The 17,403-nt window shown below is 30.6% G+C and overlaps 8 protein-coding genes across 8 annotated transcripts; 2 read left to right on the forward strand and 6 right to left on the reverse strand.

The window, feature by feature from the left end:
• Positions 1 to 584: 584 nt before the first annotated feature.
• ARO3 (3-deoxy-7-phosphoheptulonate synthase ARO3) lies at positions 585 to 1,703 on the forward strand (the record flags this gene model as incomplete). Its single annotated transcript, XM_046078227.1, has 1 exon — positions 585 to 1,703. One exon carries the CDS (start codon positions 585 to 587, stop codon positions 1,701 to 1,703), a length of 1,119 nt encoding a protein of 372 aa, XP_045934625.1.
• Positions 1,704 to 1,859: 156 nt separating this feature from the next.
• On the reverse strand, positions 1,860 to 2,780 carry MUM2 (Mum2p; the record flags this gene model as incomplete). The annotated part of the gene is made up of 1 exon (XM_046078228.1): positions 1,860 to 2,780. The coding sequence occupies one exon, from the start codon at positions 2,778 to 2,780 to the stop codon at positions 1,860 to 1,862; it is 921 nt and encodes a 306-aa protein (XP_045934626.1).
• A 1,310-nt stretch (positions 2,781 to 4,090) lies between these two features.
• GIT1 (Git1p) lies at positions 4,091 to 5,710 on the forward strand (the record flags this gene model as incomplete). Its single annotated transcript, XM_046078229.1, has 1 exon — positions 4,091 to 5,710. One exon carries the CDS (start codon positions 4,091 to 4,093, stop codon positions 5,708 to 5,710), a length of 1,620 nt encoding a protein of 539 aa, XP_045934627.1.
• Positions 5,711 to 5,919: 209 nt separating this feature from the next.
• Positions 5,920 to 8,334, reverse strand: UBP14 (ubiquitin-specific protease UBP14; the record flags this gene model as incomplete). Its single annotated transcript, XM_046078230.1, has 1 exon — positions 5,920 to 8,334. One exon carries the CDS (start codon positions 8,332 to 8,334, stop codon positions 5,920 to 5,922), a length of 2,415 nt encoding a protein of 804 aa, XP_045934628.1.
• Positions 8,335 to 8,880: 546 nt separating this feature from the next.
• EHD3 (mitochondrial 37S ribosomal protein mS47) lies at positions 8,881 to 10,419 on the reverse strand (the record flags this gene model as incomplete). Its single annotated transcript, XM_046078231.1, has 1 exon — positions 8,881 to 10,419. The coding sequence occupies one exon, from the start codon at positions 10,417 to 10,419 to the stop codon at positions 8,881 to 8,883; it is 1,539 nt and encodes a 512-aa protein (XP_045934629.1).
• A 560-nt stretch (positions 10,420 to 10,979) lies between these two features.
• SCDLUD_003697 (uncharacterized protein) lies at positions 10,980 to 11,225 on the reverse strand (the record flags this gene model as incomplete). Its single annotated transcript, XM_046081429.1, has 1 exon — positions 10,980 to 11,225. The coding sequence occupies one exon, from the start codon at positions 11,223 to 11,225 to the stop codon at positions 10,980 to 10,982; it is 246 nt and encodes an 81-aa protein (XP_045934630.1).
• Positions 11,226 to 11,745: 520 nt separating this feature from the next.
• Positions 11,746 to 12,012, reverse strand: SCDLUD_003698 (uncharacterized protein; the record flags this gene model as incomplete). The annotated part of the gene is made up of 1 exon (XM_046077021.1): positions 11,746 to 12,012. One exon carries the CDS (start codon positions 12,010 to 12,012, stop codon positions 11,746 to 11,748), a length of 267 nt encoding a protein of 88 aa, XP_045934631.1.
• A 905-nt stretch (positions 12,013 to 12,917) lies between these two features.
• On the reverse strand, positions 12,918 to 16,790 carry AKL1 (serine/threonine protein kinase AKL1; the record flags this gene model as incomplete). Its single annotated transcript, XM_046078232.1, has 1 exon — positions 12,918 to 16,790. One exon carries the CDS (start codon positions 16,788 to 16,790, stop codon positions 12,918 to 12,920), a length of 3,873 nt encoding a protein of 1,290 aa, XP_045934632.1.
• Between the last annotated feature and the right edge of the window lie 613 nt (positions 16,791 to 17,403).

Genomic DNA, 17,403 nt, shown 5'->3' on the forward strand with positions numbered 1-17,403 from the left:
AAAAAAAAATTCACTTGAAAAATAATTTTCGCAACAATTTTTATTTTGTAATTTTTTGTCATTTACAATAAAACACTTAATATTAAAACATGGTGCTAATGGCAATATAATATGCTGACTCTTTTTGTTATGCTTCATTATTAAAAAAAAAAAAAGAAAAAAAAGAAACGAGAAATTTTAATGCATGTATTAAAAAATTTTTCATTGAAAAAATATTGCCCGAACGATATATATATGACTAACTTAATTATATTTTATTCTAAAAACAACCTTAAAAAAAGAAAAAGAAAGAAAAGTTTTCTTCTTTTCTTTTAATACAATTCCTCTTACGATATTTAATAAGTAGGTTTAAACGTAAAAGTTGTCTTTTTTCTTTTTTCTTTTTTTCTTTTTTTCTTTTCTTCCCTTTCTCTTTTCCTTCCATCTTGTGCCTTCAGCCTTCTTCATAAGTATTCTTTAGTTAGCAAATTTATAAATTTGATTCTAATAAGTTTTTTTCATAATGCATCATTGAAATCAGAAAAAAAATATAAAAAAAAAACATATTAGAAATATTATAATCAACAATACATACACTACACACAATGTTCATTCAAAATACTCATGCTGGTGATAGAAGACGCTTAGAAGATTGGAGAATCAAAGGTTACGATCCCTTAACTCCACCTGATTTATTACAACATCAATACCCAATTAGTGAAAAGGGATCCCAAATTATCATCAATGCTAGAGAAGCTGTTTGCGACGTTTTAAATGGTAAAGACGATAGATTAGTTATAGTTGTTGGTCCATGTTCAATTCATGATCCTGAAGCTGCTTATGATTATTCCGATAGATTAAGTAAGTTGAGTCAAGTTTTAAAAGATGATTTGATCATTATTATGAGAGCTTATTTAGAAAAGCCAAGAACAACAGTTGGTTGGAAGGGGTTAATTAACGATCCAGCAATTGACGGGTCCTTCCAAATTAATAAGGGTTTACAAATTTCCAGAGAAATGTTTACTAAATTAGTCGAGAAATTGCCAATTGCCGGTGAAATGTTAGATACCATATCTCCTCAATTTTTAAGTGATTGTTTCAGTTTGGGTGCTATTGGTGCTAGAACCACTGAATCTCAATTGCATAGAGAACTAGCATCCGGATTATCTTTCCCAATTGGATTTAAAAATGGTACTGATGGTGGCTTACAGGTTGCTGTTGATGCCGTTAGAGCAGCTTCTCACCCTCATTATTTCTTGAGTGTTACCAAACCTGGTGTTACTGCTATTGTTGGTACTGAAGGTAATAAAGATACCTTTATCATATTGAGAGGTGGTAAGAAGGGTACTAATTTTGATAGTGAAAATGTTAAGTTAGCTAAAAGTGAACTGGTCAAAGCCAAAATTGTTGATGAAGAAGGCAAACAAAGAAGAATTATGATAGATTGTTCTCACGGTAACAGTAATAAGGATTTTAGAAATCAACCTAAAGTAGCAGAATGTATTTATGAACAATTGACTAAAGGTGAAAATTCCATTTGTGGTGTTATGATTGAATCCAATATCGTTGAAGGAAGACAAGATGTTCCACCAGAGGGCGGTAGAGATAAGTTAAAATATGGTTGTTCAATTACCGATGCTTGTATTGGCTGGGAAACTACTGAAGATGTTTTAAATTTATTGGCAAAGGGTGTTAGAAATAGAAGAAATATTTTAAACAAATGATTTTATTATTATTAAAAAAAAAAAAAAAAAAAAGCAGTTTTCAACTTATGGTTTTTTCTTTTCTTTTTTTTTTTTTTTTTTTTTGTTTCCAATCTTTATTTATATTTATAACGCATGTAAAATAGAAGTTAATAAAACAATGCTAATTAAATATTTTTAAATATTTAGGTTCTCAAGTCGCGCTTTCAACTCTTTATTCTCTTTTTTTAATAACTCTAATTCAATGTGCAATTCCTTGGACCTTCCATAGCTTAACATCTTGGCCATTTCTTGGTTTTCTTTGGTTAACATATCTAGCCTGGTAACAATTTTGTGCGCCATCGTTTCTTCATCATATCGCCCATTTTTAGTGACTGTGTTAGAAGGATTCAATGCAATGGCAGTTAGCACACTTTCTAATTTCTCCTTAGTATCCTTTAATTCTGTTTCTCTCTCTTGTAATGTTGTAGATAAATTATTCAATAACATTTCTAGGTTTGCAGGGACTTCTATACTATCCTCCATAACATTAGCAGTATTGCTGGGATTATTATTGTATTTTTGGTTAAATAAAGTTTTCAAATTTTGTATTTCAGTTTCTAATAGTTCAATTTGCGTATCCTTCAATTTTAAAGCCATTTCCAATTGTTTTGAATCCTCATTTGCTTCATTATTAGCGTTGTTGTTAGTGGTATTGTTATTGACAATACGCGCTTGGGGCGATACCCAATAATCAAAAGTGATTGCTGTATTAGGCGTAGGTATAGTTGATGTATTTAAAAGTGATTGTGATATGTTATTATTATTAATATTGTTACCAAGATCATTTGTATTAATGTTCAGGTGACGATGATGCAACTTTGCAGTACTTGTGTTATTATTGGGCTGTTCATTAACGTTATGATTATTAGTATTTGTTGCAGAGGAAGCAAATGATAAATTGGAAAAAGAGGTTTCTAAATTAGAATTATTAAACGAAGGATACCCTAAATAACTATTATTATTATTACTATTATTATTATTATTAATAGAAGCGGTTGTTGTATTGTTCGTTAAACTAGTAGATACATTACTTTCTGTGTTATTGGCACCTAACATTATCTATGAAACAAATGATTATGTGTTATTTTTTGTATATTGTTTTACTTTGAGTATCGACAGCTTTTTTAATTAATAAGAATGGTAGAAAATAAAATAAAAGTGATATATAATGAAAGAATGAATGATGTGAATGAGTAATAAGATATAGCAATAATAAAAAAAAATTTGGGCTATTTCGTTGATGGAATTAACCGCTTAACTTTTTATTTATTTATTTTGTCCGTTTACATTAACTATGATGTCCGTAGATATCCGTGATTAGAATATATATTAAAAGAAAAAATAAAACTAAAATTCAAAACCCAAAATGAAACCTAAGCGACTTGGTTTATGTCTTTTTTTAAAGCGATGTTAGATCATGTTTAGCATCGCTTTAAAAAAAGAAAAAAAAGAAAAGAAAAAAAAAAGTTCGAACCAAATCACTGAAAACTTAATCAATGAAACAGGAAATTACTTGCACGTGCCTTTAATATTATAATAAAAATAATAAAGTAACAAACAATAAAAAAAAAAAAATGTACCTAAATGTAAAGGACAGAGTCTTGTAATTTTTGAATGGAAATTAATCCTTAATAACTGAAAAAAAAAAAAAAAAAAATATATATATATATATATCTTGTTATAAAATTAAAGTTATTGGTAGGCCCGCTAGCACGTGCAAAGGTTGTTCACAAAGGAAGGGGCTGCAAGATGTACTACTATTATTAGTATTTACTTATTATACACAGATAATTATCAAAAGTCTAGTTTATAATAAGCCTATAAAAAGAGAAGTAAATAATACAGATACTGGAGACACATGGGCATATGGCTGTTACATTTTTACTGTTGCATAGATTTTCAAAAGTCTTTCCAAGTGTATTTTTTGATGCCCAGCATTAATTGTTCTAGTTCCTTCCCCATACTTATATCTCTATGCAAATCTTATTTATTGTCATAATTACCATCATCATCATTATTATTAAACAAAAAAAACAAAGGAAGTATCTCTTACTTCTTTTAATTGAGCCTCAAACTGAAGAATGGCTCTTTCCTCCCCCTCTTCCTTCTACCAATTTTAATTTTTCAGTTCATCCCAATTTAAATACCCAATCCCTAGTGCTAAAAAAAACAAGCCAAATAATAATATTCAATGAAAAATCAACTATATATAACTAGAACAACATTTCAAATTAAAAATAAAAATAATTCTTTTTCTTATTTCTTTCTTTTTTAAATAAAATAATTCTAAATATTTTAACTTAACCAATTGTTAAGGTAAAAAAAAAAAAAAAAAAAAAAAAAAAAACGACACCAATAATCAAAAAATGTCTGAATCAAAAGATATTATTTCTGAAAAAGAAACAAGATATAGTGAAAACAGTAAAGACAACGGAAATGGTAAATTACTTGAATACGATGCTGCTGCCAGAGAGCAAAGAGTTTACACAGACCCCAAGTCCAAGTGGATCCACATTTTAACAATTATAGCTGCTGGTTTTGCTTTAATTAGTGATGGATACCAAAATAACGTCATGTCTATGCTAAATAAAGTTTTCCCGGTTGAATACGGGAAAGAAGTTTATAGTTCTGCTGTTTCTACTAGAGTTTCAAATGCTTCTTTAGTTGGTACAATTATTGGGCAAGTAACTGTTGGATTTGCCTGTGATTATATGGGTAGAAAGTGGTCTATTTTAGTCGCTACCACTGCACTAGTTTTAGGTACTTTGCTATGCGCCGCAGCTCATGCTCCAAATCTCAATGGGTTGTTTTGGTATCTAACTGTTATGCGTGGGCTTGTCGGTATTGGTATTGGTGCTGAATATCCATGTTCCTCTGTTAGCGCCAATGAATCTGCCAACGAATATTCAAGTAAAAGAAGGGGTGCCATTATGATTATGGTTACAAATTTCCCACTAAGTTTGGGAGGTCCATTTGCCTCTATTATTTTTCTTATTGTCCAAAGTTGTACAGGTACAGAACACCTAACTGCTCTTTGGAGAACTATGTTTGCCTTGGGTATTTTCTGGCCGTTGAGTGTCTTTTATTTTAGATGGAAGATGGCTACTAACGTTTTATACAAAAAGGGGAAATTCAAATCTAAAGTCCCATTATTACTATCTTTAAAGTATTGCTGGAAAAGATTAATTGGTACCACCTTTACCTGGTTTTTATACGATTTTGTAACTTTTCCTAATGGTATCTTTTCTTCCACTATTATTTCTTCGGTTATTAGCGATAGTTCAAATTTGAGAAAAGTAGCAGAATGGAATCTACTATTGGGTATTATAGCTATTCCAGGTGTTTTTGTTGGCGCATATTTGTCCGATATCATTGGCAGAAAATACACTTTAATGATCGGTTTTGCTGGCTATATTGTTTTTGGGTTAATCATTGGCTGTGGGTTAGACAAAATTGATAAAATTGTTCCGTTGTTCATTGTATTTTATGGTTTAATGAACTCTTTTGGTAATTTGGGCCCGGGCTGCTGCCTAGGTGTTGTTTCCAGCGAAGCTTTTCCAACTGCCATTCGTGGTACCTTATACGGATTTTCCGCTGCCATCGGTAAAGTTGGTGCTGTTGTCGGCACTGAAAGTTTTACTCCAATTCGTGACAAGTTAGGTCCAAGGTGGACTTTTATCATTGCTGCGATCTGCGGTTTATTGGGTCTTACAACTGCTTTTTTCTTTGTTCCACACCTAAAGGAACATGATTTAATGGAAAATGATATTAAATTCCATAACTTTTTGATTGAGAACGGCTGGACCGGGAAAATGGGATTTGATGATGAAGATGATGACGAGGAAAAAGAAATTACAACCCATGGTGATTTAGAACTCTCTCATGTTGAGTATAATAGTAATGGTGTAGTTGAACAACAACTCGATCCAGAAGATAAGAAGAGTGTTGTTAATTTATACGTTGAGACTAGGGATTCCAATATTTGATGTATTTATTGATATTGCCGCGCTTTCCTTCTCCTCTTTTTTATTTTTTTTTTTTTTTTTTGTTTTTTAAATTAAATAATTAGATAAAAAAATATAATTAATTAAACATAACACTGGTACTTATAAACTTAATCAACGATAGTAATGGATACAAATATACAGCACAAAAAAAATTTTTTTTTTTTTTTTTTTTAAGTGTAAATACGTTTTTAATCCCTGTTGTAAAAAAATATGTAACCATTTTTTTTAATTTCTTCAAAATTAACTGGATCATCAGCAATCACGATCTTTTCATCATTATACAATACCCATTTTTCTTTTTCATCTTTAAAACACCTTCTAATGAATGCTACATAATGTCCAGAATGAACAGAGTTACCCTTATGACAAATGACGCCCTTTAATTTATATACAGAGTTATTGGGATCTTTATCCCCAAAATCTCTTTGTGTCTTTGACTGTTGTTCATTTACCACTTCCTGTAATTCACCATCATCATCCATATTATTAAAAACCCACTCCACTGCATTGTTAACATTGCCATTATTTACAATCAATGCCTTTTGACATAGTTTGAGAGGCAATCCCATGGAAATCATATTGTTTAGGGAAATTTCATCAATTCCGGTAAGAACTGTCTTACTATTTTTCTTGGGGACCTCAAATGGTTCATTTAAATCAGAATCTTCTACATGTTGAAATAGCCAATTAACAATGGTTTCCGAATCATTAGTATTATTTGTGTTAAATAATGCTCTCAAACAGGCATTTTCAGAAAACCCCATCTCTTTTAAATTATTTAAAACTTCAAAATTTGGAGTAAAACTAGCATCTTGATCATCCTCATCATCATCATCATCGATTAAAGTTTCATTGGCTGATAACGGTTGTATTCTATATTTTGACAAATCAATTACTTCCGGGATTTCCAACTCACTACTGGTTTTAACGGGTTGCCAATCAACCAATTTAATTCTGGTTGGGTTTACAACTAAAGTTTTAGGAAATGTTGCCACGTAGGTTTTTTTAATAATACAATTATTTCCCTTACATTTTGAACATGTAAAATCATTCAAATCATTGCTCGAAAAAACTTCGTCCAACCTTGATGATAAATCCTGTTTATCGACATTTTCTTGTAATGGAACTTGAACACATTCTTGCAATTCATCAAGTAACTTGACAGATAAACATTTGGTGCATTTTAATTTGTCTTGAGTTTTAAATCTAAAAATATCGTTAGGTGAGAATGTATCTAATGATCGATACAATTTTTTATCCAACGTATCAATTAAATATGTAAAATATTCCATGGCGTCTTGTTGTCTGCCTGAGCTGAATTCTTCGTGTGAACCACCAACAACTTTTTTAAATAATGTAGGTTTTACACCGCGTGGGTACAAACTTGGAGTTAGATTCAAAGCGTTCCATAGTTTTAAAACCTGACATTTAAAATTAGTGTTTGCAAAAACAACATCAGGTGGAAATTCGTTAATTCCTAATTTCCAGTCCTTATGGACACCGCCATTGAATAGGCATTGAATAACTGAGTTTAAATAGCATGAGTTGCCTAAATTAATTAATCCACATCCAACTGTTGTATCACTTTCCAATTGAGTCAAGTCGTTACCTTCTGAATCCTTCATTTGGAAGTCCCAATTCATATTCTGTTCAACATTTAATTCGACAAGGGATTTTTCAGTGGGTTTGAAAACATTTAAATCTATACCTAATACTTTCAAGCAATATTCAGAAAATTCCTTTTTATTATTAACAAAACTATCACTAAATTTAACCTCATCATCACACGAGTAACAATAAATATCTCTTGTATTTTCTGATAGTGATCCTAATTTCATTGCCACCGGATGTCTACTAACTTCGTTATGTTTCAAAGCATGTGAATGACCTTCAAGACCAATTTGTTGCCTTCCACATCCTATATTACCACAAGTTAAACATACCCACAAATTATCGTTCAAATCACAGTCAGAGCATTTAAATGTGGACAACAATTTGTGTGATTTTTCGTTTGTTTCGTTGTTGTAAGTAGTCCTATAATAGTCCTCGATTTCCCTTATATGAGAACAAGTTTTGAATTCTTGAGTCCACCCATCACTCATTTCTTGAAAGGATGAGGATTTTGCAGTCAACAAGGCATTAATTTTGTGCTTCACGTCCTCATTGTTACATGATTCATTAGTAATGCAACTAAAATAATTTTTAGTAATATTACCGCCTGCATTAGAATTCAATTCATAAACTGACCATTTTGTGTCGTAAAGTTGATCTTCAGTTAATGATTCTTTAATCTCTAACTTTATTTTTTTATTAAAAGAGCCTGTTTCATCTTCTTGGTCAAGTTCCCGATCTTCCAACTCTTTTTCTGATTTTTTGAATTTTGCAAGCTCCAAATAGTTTTTATGCTCTGGGATAACTTTATCATGATGGAATGAAACGTGAGAACCACAGAAACTTTGGAAACAATGTAAACACAAACTTAAATTTTCTTTTTTCTCTTTAACATCGTTATACATTGATCTATAGCAATACGCACAATCATCTTTGTAAATGGTAGAAGGCAATGATATATTATTGATAAATAATTCAATAGAAGAGGTCATTTAGAAGTATTCTTTGCTATTTTTATCTGTTCTTTCGATTCTGAGTTTATAAAGCTTTTAAACTTTAAGAAGTCTTGTAAAATGAAAAACTAGCCAAACCAAAGATGGTAGCGGCTAAGAAAGTAAAAAAAAAAAAAAAAAAAAAAAGTTTTTTTTTCTTTCCATCTTTTTTTTTTCCCCTTTTACAAAAGGATTATACCGAGATATGGTTTAGTTCCTTTCTTTTAAAAAATAAAAAAAAAACAAAAGAAATACAGAAGCCAAGAGTTAATAATGCGCAATCCATTGAAAGCTTGAATTGTATTAAGTCTATATTCGAATAATTTTTAAATTACCTTTAAAGTGTATTAATTGCTTACTTCTCCATTATTATAATGGACATAGTAAATAGAAATGACAACAACAAGAACAACAACAACAATAATAATATAGTGACTCAAACATTATATATACAAGGTCACATACACACGATATATATATATTATTAACACAAACACAAATATCTCTTTTATATAGTATATCACATACTAGTATATATATACAGCTTCATAATTTGCTAGCTTCTTTCCATTGAACTGTGCGAGTATATTTATCAGTATTACACTTTCTTGGTAGAATCAAATGTTGCAATAAATATTTGCAGCCAATTTTACTAGATCCTTGCCCATACTTTGTGAAATAGCTTATAATATTTTCATTAGTTGGAACAACCGTTCTGTTACTATTATCTTCCCCCTTAATATATTTGGCCACATCAGCTTCCGTAGGCAAACCCAAATTAATATATCTAGGACTGCTACTGTTTTCTAAGCTATTGTATTCAAGCAGTTCTGTATTACTGGATGGTGTTTGTGATAACAATTTGGCTAATTTATCGTTGGATAAGGGTTCTCTTAATTTCCATTCATATGGCTTATCACGAATTTTGTCTATTAATTTATGCTTAACAGCTGGAGTAAACTCATTCAAGGAGCTTTGATAACAAAAGTTAGAAGCTGTTATTAAATCTTGTTTTAGTGCTGCGCTTGCTCTAGGAGCAAACATATTCCTTTTGAATTGTTCAATAGCAACTTGTATAGAGATTTGGGACTTTTCCAAAGTTAATTTCTGCAAAATAGAAGAAGCAAATGTAGCACCTGCGGTGTTATGTTGTTCCTTAATTACTTTTTTCAATCTATCATATAGGGTGATCAAAGTCAAATCACTATCAATTGAAAAGACTTCTTCGATGACATCTAATTGTTCAATTGTATACTTAAATTTGTAGTCATGTGGTAAACTAGAAGTGAATTCTTCAACGGTTTTACTGAAACCCATTAGTTCACTACGTTTGTCGCTATTATTTGGAGGACTCAACTCCCCTAGCCTAGCTTGTAAATCTGGTAGATTATGGCTATTAATGTAGTGGGTAGCAAAGCCAGATAAATAGGTATCAATACCATTTAACACATCACCAGTCAAACATAAGTATAAGGGTAATTGACCTCTTGACCCACCAACGGTAGCCTGCTTGGGTAAGGAAAAAGTGACGCCAACATCAGGAAAAAACCCAATATCCATTTCTGGCATGCACCATTTGGTGTTTTCGGTAGCAATTCTAATCGGAGCATGGGTAGTTAATCCGACACCGCCACCCATAACAATGCCATCCATAATAGTGATGATTGGTCTGTTACTAGTAGCAATTAAATTGTTCAAACTATACTCTTGTTGAAAAAATTCGACAGATTTGTCCTTCTTGGATTGCAAATTGTCAAGAGCGACCTGAGCTACATCACCGCCACTACAAAAAGATCTTGGTGAATTAGAAGAATTGATAATTATAGAGGAGTTAACTTGTGATTTGTTATATTCTAAAATGTGTTGAGCAATAGATGAACACATTGAAGTACTCAGAGCATTTAACTTTTTTGGTCTGTTTAGAGTGATAACTCTAGTAGTGTTACCTGCTACTTTAAAAGTAACATCTGGTAGATTATTTTTATTATTAGAAATGGTGGAATTCATTCTCTTTGTGGTATTATTTTTTAAGAATAGTCTTTGTAATGATGTTTTTAATTGTGTATTATTCTTAATCCTATTCATTATTATGTAAATATATTACCTTTTGTTGTTGTTTTCTTTTCTTTTCTTTTCTTTTTTCTTCTCGTTATTTATATTAATGTATATAAATATTAATAATTAAAGGGAACGAAATAAATTGGGGAAATGTGCAATGGTGGTGATAATATTAAGTGAAACTTGCAATTATGAGCCTAGAATTTTAAAAAGACAAATTTATTTTGATTTTCATACATAAAAAATTTATTATTTTTTTTTTTATTTTGGAAAGTGGAGAAAAAAAAAAAAAGAAGGAGAAAAAAAAAAAATGAAAGAGAGAAAGAAAAAAAAAAAAAAAAAAAAAAAAAAAATTACAAAGCAGCTTTTGTATGCAAGGTATGGGTGTATGGTTTTTACTACGGTGGAATGGAACTACATTATTAACTCACAGGGGAAACAACATGCCCATCACGACAAAATCAGACAAGCAAGAAGAAAAAGAAAAAGAAAAAAAAAAAAAAAGGAAAGCTAAAAAACGCCATGATATGGACAATATCCTTTATCTGATTATTGAGTATATCTCTATATAAATAAATAAACCAAGATTAAATTATCAATTTGCTAAAATACTTGTAAACAGCATAGACACAGAAAAATATGACTAAATTGAATATGTTATAGACTAGAATGGAGTCTACATTGCTCAACAAAGCACATGGTAAATGTATATAATATAACCAAGTTACTCCCCTAAAATATTTATAAATAAAAGTCCTTGAGTGTGTTTTATCCAAAATTTTGTTTGTTGGTGTGTATAAATTGACAATTATTGAACTACTATCACTACTCATTTTCTAACTTTTAAAGCTATTTTCTATGTGTTTGTTTTATTAATGTGCATATATAAGTCAAAATGCTTTTAGGATTTATATGAGGAGTGGGAGGGGGAGAGAGAAAGCATGGGGGGTGAGGAAAGGAAAGGAAAGGAAAGAAAAAAGAAAGAAAGAAAGAAAGAAGAAAAAAAAAATTTTTTTTTCCCGTTTAAATTTCTCAGCTGCGTATAAAAAATAACGTGAATAGTTAGCCAGTTATGCGTTTATTGTTTACTTTTAATAACGTAAAAATCATCTTTCTTCTTTCAGATCGTAATAAAAAAAAAAGACTTCAATTGAATTGTTTGATATCCAGAAATAAATAAATAAAAAAGGAAAAGTAGAAACTACTCTGGCCGGGTATAACACCCGTGACTTTACAAACCACGCGTACCGGGAAAATCGGTAAAAAAAAAAAATAAATAAAATTAAAATTAATATTAAGAAAACAACATTGTTTATGTGATAACTGAGAATTGTATAAATAAACATAATAACATTAAATTATCAACTTATAAAGGTGTTTACAAACACTATAGGTACTGAAAAATATGATCAAATTAAATATAGTATAAACCATGACGGCGTCCGCATTACTCAATACAATACATGGTAGATGTATATAATATAACCAAAAAACCTTTCTAAAAAATTTATAAATAGGAGACCTTGGATGCGTTTTATCCAGCATTTTGTTTGTTGGTACGTACAGTGTACTAATTATTGAGCCATTAACTTTTCTTTTTTCGTTTTCGATATTAGACATTAGATGCTCGCAGCTGTTTATTTTTATTTCCTTTTCCACTTATTTGTTTTTGTCAAAGTATATGTGTATTTTATTCTATTCACATGTACACATAAACCTGAAAATGTTAAATTGCAAATTAAATCTTTTTTTAAAAAAATAAAAAGAAAAAAAAAAAAAAATTTTTTTTATATTTACTTATTTAATTTTATATTCACTTTCACCAAATTATAGGGGAAAAAAAAAAAAAAAAGGTAAAATACTCTTATCCTGTTTATTATGTACAAATAAATCTATAGATGTAGAGTTATTTCAGCCAGTATTTAATTGCAGATAAAGAACATTAAGTTCAGTAAATTCTTATAAGATTATAGAAAAAAAAAAAAAAAATAAATAATAAGTTCAGAAAAGCACGCGACTATAATTTTTTTTATAATTTCAACAATTTAGATTTTCTTTTTACCCGATAGTATTATATGTCCCTTTATCCAATACACCCGATAATTGGACAACATATACCCACATAATTAAAATACCAATAAAGAAATAAAAAAAAAAAAAAGCTTGTTGAAAACAATTATTTAAAAAAAAAAAGATGTAATGATTGTAATAAAATATTGTAATATCATTATATATTGAATAAAAATAACATGTATGTATGTGATTATAGGTATTAAAAAAAAAAAAAAAGAAAAAAAGAAAAACGAATAAAATACAAAAAATTATACCATACTGAAACAGACTATAAAAAAAGCCATTGGGGAGAGGAACTTATACAAGCATTAAAAAGTTCAAACACATACATATATATATGCGCATATCAATCAACTATAACAACTGCCGAGTAACATATAAATAAACCCCTTATTAAATAATGATCTTCTCATAACCCTTGTAGCTTTAATTTTGCGTCCCTCTTACCAGCCTCAACTTTTAAACAAACCAAACATTCCTTTAATCTTACTGCTAGCACTACCATTCCCAGTACTAGTATGTTGTTCTTTTCTTAGTTTTTCTAAATCCAAAGATCTTCTTGAATTTCTTTGGAAAGATTTACGTAAAGAACTATTATTAGTAGAATTACTTGCATATCCATTTATGCCACTAGTACTATTACTGCTTGAAACATTACTAGCTCCATGTCTTCTAACGTCTAGTGACACTCGTCTTCTAGGTAGTTCACCAAACTTATCCAAACTTTCATCCTGTTCAATAAAACTATACGCCTTTGGGGAAGATAGCCCACCAAAATCCTTGCTATTGCTGTTACTGCCACCAGAAACACTAATGTTATTAGTATGTGAGGCGGAATGGTGACGTTGTGGAAGTACTGCAGAATGTTTATTTTTAGTATTATTACTGTTATTATTATTATTATTATTATTATTATTGCTGTTACTTGATGCCATGTTCAACGAATTTAATGTCATTTCAGATTTTCTATGTCTTAGCGCATTGTTTCTTCGTGAAAAATCCACACTATTATTACTGCCGCCATTACCAGATGCAGATGGATGAATATAATTTTCACCTAATTTCCTATTGATGTTGCTATTGTTGCTATTACTATTAACATTTGTGGTAGTATTAATTGTATCTGTATAAATACTACGTGATGGCGAACCATGTGGATTACGTTGAACTTTACCTTCAACAGACGGCTGAGATGCAACTGTTGACTTATCAAAATCAACTTCGGTATAACGCAGTTCTAAACCCCTCTTAGGAGGGTGTTGAGGAATTACTGGGCTTTTCAATTCAAGCTGCACCTGTTGTTGGACACCATTATTATTATTATTATTATTATTATTATTATTTTCAGTAGTAAACCCCGTATTCTCGGAAACTGTGGGGCTAAATGGTGCTCTCTTCTTAGACATCATCATAGGTATACTTTCTTCAGATACTGATCCATCACCATCAACACTGGCAAGCACATTTCTATACCTGGATCCGCCTGGAATGTATTCAACACTTTCATCATCAACATCACCACTTTTCTGATTTGTAGCAACGCAATCTACAAGGTCATTTCCCTCCTCTTTAAATTCACCTTGCTTTTGATCTTGTTCCTCACCATCGTATTGACTGCTGGAATTTGAATCTAGTGTATCAGTACTTAAATCATATTTGATCGCCTTATTTATATTAGCCTGGCTACCAATTGGACTTTCAGTTAAGTCAATTTGATCAAAAGATAAAGCTAGTTTATTTTTTAATGCACTGTTTAATTGTTGCGTTTCATTGCCAGTAATTGCAGTGGTAGCATCGCTCTTCGAAGCGTATCTACTGCTTACCTTTGGATGTGGTGGTACAACTGGAAGGGGTAAACTCCCAGTTTCATTTATAATACCAGAGGCATTAAGGCGGTTGTTATCACTGATGCTAATTCTGACATTATTATCACCATTATTGTCCCTATCATTACCATTATCATCGTTTTTATTACCACTATTCCCCCTAGTAGCAACATTATTATTATTGTTATTATTATTATTATGCTGTGAGTGAAAATTACTAGAAGCAGTAGTACTAGTAGCGGGATCAATAACTCCATTAAACACTTGCGAAGATCTTGTATCAGGTGTGATAACCGTATTATTAGAAGTACCTATAACAGGCGAGGTAACGATCGTAGGAATATCCTCATTATTAAAATCAATATAATTATTAAGATCTTGAACACCAGCATCATCCGCTACAATATCATTATTACTGGTACCATCAATTGAAGCTGGAATTGACACATCATTCTGGTACAAACTGGAGTTTCTTTGGGATTTAGAAACTTCATAAGAACGTCTTTTAATGCTAGAATGACGAGAAATACCGGTAGTGTTTACGGTGGATGATGAAGTATTATTAACATTATTAGAGGTGGTGATACTGACAGGTGCTGTAGCTACATTTGCATTCATTTGTGTGTTTCCAGTATAAAATGATTTCTCTGACAACTGATAACTCTGCTGCTGCTGCTGATGATATTTGGGGAAAGGATTGTTCGATTTATGTTTTGCACTATTATTGACTATAACATTACTATTGTTGACAATATTATTGCCAAAACCATCTGAAGAAGAAGAAAGATCACTTTTATATGAACTCGATATGGACTTGGCAGCAGATCCTGTTTCAGTCTTGTATAAACCGTTACTACCACCATTATTATTTCCGGTTGTACTACAACTTTTCGTTCCCGTGCTTACATGTACATTATTTTCTACACTTTTAGCAATACCGGTATCCATATTTTGAAATTGCTCCTCCGGTTCTTCAGAAATAGCCGTTTTGAAATCTTTCTTGGTAGAAGTATTAGTAGTACCAATAGGACCAAATGATGTCAGTCTTTTAACTGTATTGGTACTTGAAGTATTAGAAGAAGTAGATAAATCTCTTTGGACATCTGCACTATTAGTCTCAGCACTGTTACCATTATTACTACTACTACTACTACCACCACCACTACCCATATTAATAGGCTGTTTGGGACCAATTTCAAAACAATTTAAAAATAAATCATTGCTGTTCAATTCTAGGCTAGATTTCTGTTGATACATCATATACATTTGATACTGATAAGTTTGCAATTTTGTTTGATATGCAGAGTATTTGGAAAAATCGTATGGGCCCGAATTATACTTGTCAAAAATATTTTCTGGCAAAACAACATTCATAATAGAACACACCTCCAATAATATTTGATAAATATTTGGCCTCAAACTTGGGTTTTCACTCAACATAATTATAATTAAATTATTTAATCTTGACGAATAATTGTTTGGTGGTATTTCATATTTAGAATGTAAAATGGCAAATTGTCCAGTTAATTCAAATGGAGTAGTGTAGAACATTAGTTTATATAGAAAAACACCCAATGCCCAAATATCAGACTTTTCATTGATTGGCAAACACCTGTATAAATCAATCATCTCGGGAGACCTATACTGGGGCGTTGTATGAATATAAATATTATTTGTTAAAATAGCAATTTCTTGATGTGTAGTAACAATTGGATAGCAGGTAGAAGTTGAACCAAAATCACACAATTTAAATTCATTATTCTTGTCGACCAAGACATTCTCTATCTTGATATCTTTATGGATTAGAGGCTCAGGATTAGTGCAGTAGTGCATAGACAATACAGCTTGTGAAATATCATACATGATTTTCAAAATTTCCACTTCGGTCAATTTTGTCTGCAATCTATTATTCATGTAGTCTAATAGTGATTTGTTAGGACATAATTCCATCAACAACAGCACTTCATAATAAACATTGCTGTTCTTGCTATTGGCAGCAGGTGCATCGTTAATATCAGATAAATTGCTATTTGCAATATCACCACTTGCACCATTATTATTCAACCTGGAGGCGTTTGAATCATAATATTGGACTATTCTAGGACAAGCCTTCAACTTCTTCATGACATCGACTTCATTTCTTAATTCATTTAGCCCATTCTGGTCCATAACAAAAACTCTTTTTAAACAACACAAATCGCCAGGCATCAAAGAATTAGGAACTTCCATTTCATTGGTAAATTCTAAAAACTTGACAACATAAATATGAGCAAACCCACCCTCACTTAGATATTTTATAACCTCCACTAGATGAGAACCAACAGTTAGTTTTGTACCTGGTTGTAACCTTTCCATAACAGGTGGTTTTTGTGGTTGTTGACGAATACGACGTGCAGGAGGAGTAATTCTGTTTGTTGCTACATTGGTATTACTATTTGTACTGGAGGAAATGGTTGGCTTAATGCTATTACTAGAAGCAGTGATATTAGTATTATTCATCAGGAAAGATCAAATAAGGAAAAAGGAAAGTTAAAAAAAAAAAAAAAGGAAAAAAAAAAGAATAGGAAACAATTGTATTAATTTGATATGGTCTCTATTTTCTTTGCTATCAATAAATTAATGAAAAACAGTAGTGGCAGGTATAGCTGATTTCTTTTTTTTCTATTCCTCTTTTTTTTTTGTTTTTTTTGTAATTTTTTTTTTTTTTTTTTTTTTTTTTTTCTCTCTCTGTCTTTATTTTTGTTAAAAAATATCGAATATGTTATGATTGTTTTTTTTTATTTTTCTTTTTCCTTATGAGTGATTGGTAAAAGAAAAGTAATTGAAGAAAGTTATTGTAAAAATCACATAAGATCAGATTGCAATAGTCCCGCAAAAAAAGAAAAAAAGGTTGTTAAGATCAATAACTAACAAGAAAGAGTTTTATAAGTTAATATTTATTTGAACGTATTTTCTGTCGCTTTCTTTTTTCTTCTTTGTTGAACACTCCTTTTTTTTAATTTAATTTAATATTTTTTTTTTTAATATTTCCGAAAGAAAAGAAAAAAAAATAAAAAATAAAAAAATAAAAAAATAGGAGGGTTAAAACTTTTACTATTACCATAAATTACGT

This window comes from Saccharomycodes ludwigii, chromosome IV (genome assembly GCF_020623625.1).
Source record: "Saccharomycodes ludwigii strain NBRC 1722 chromosome IV, whole genome shotgun sequence".
NCBI lineage: Eukaryota > Fungi > Ascomycota > Saccharomycetes > Saccharomycodales > Saccharomycodaceae > Saccharomycodes > Saccharomycodes ludwigii.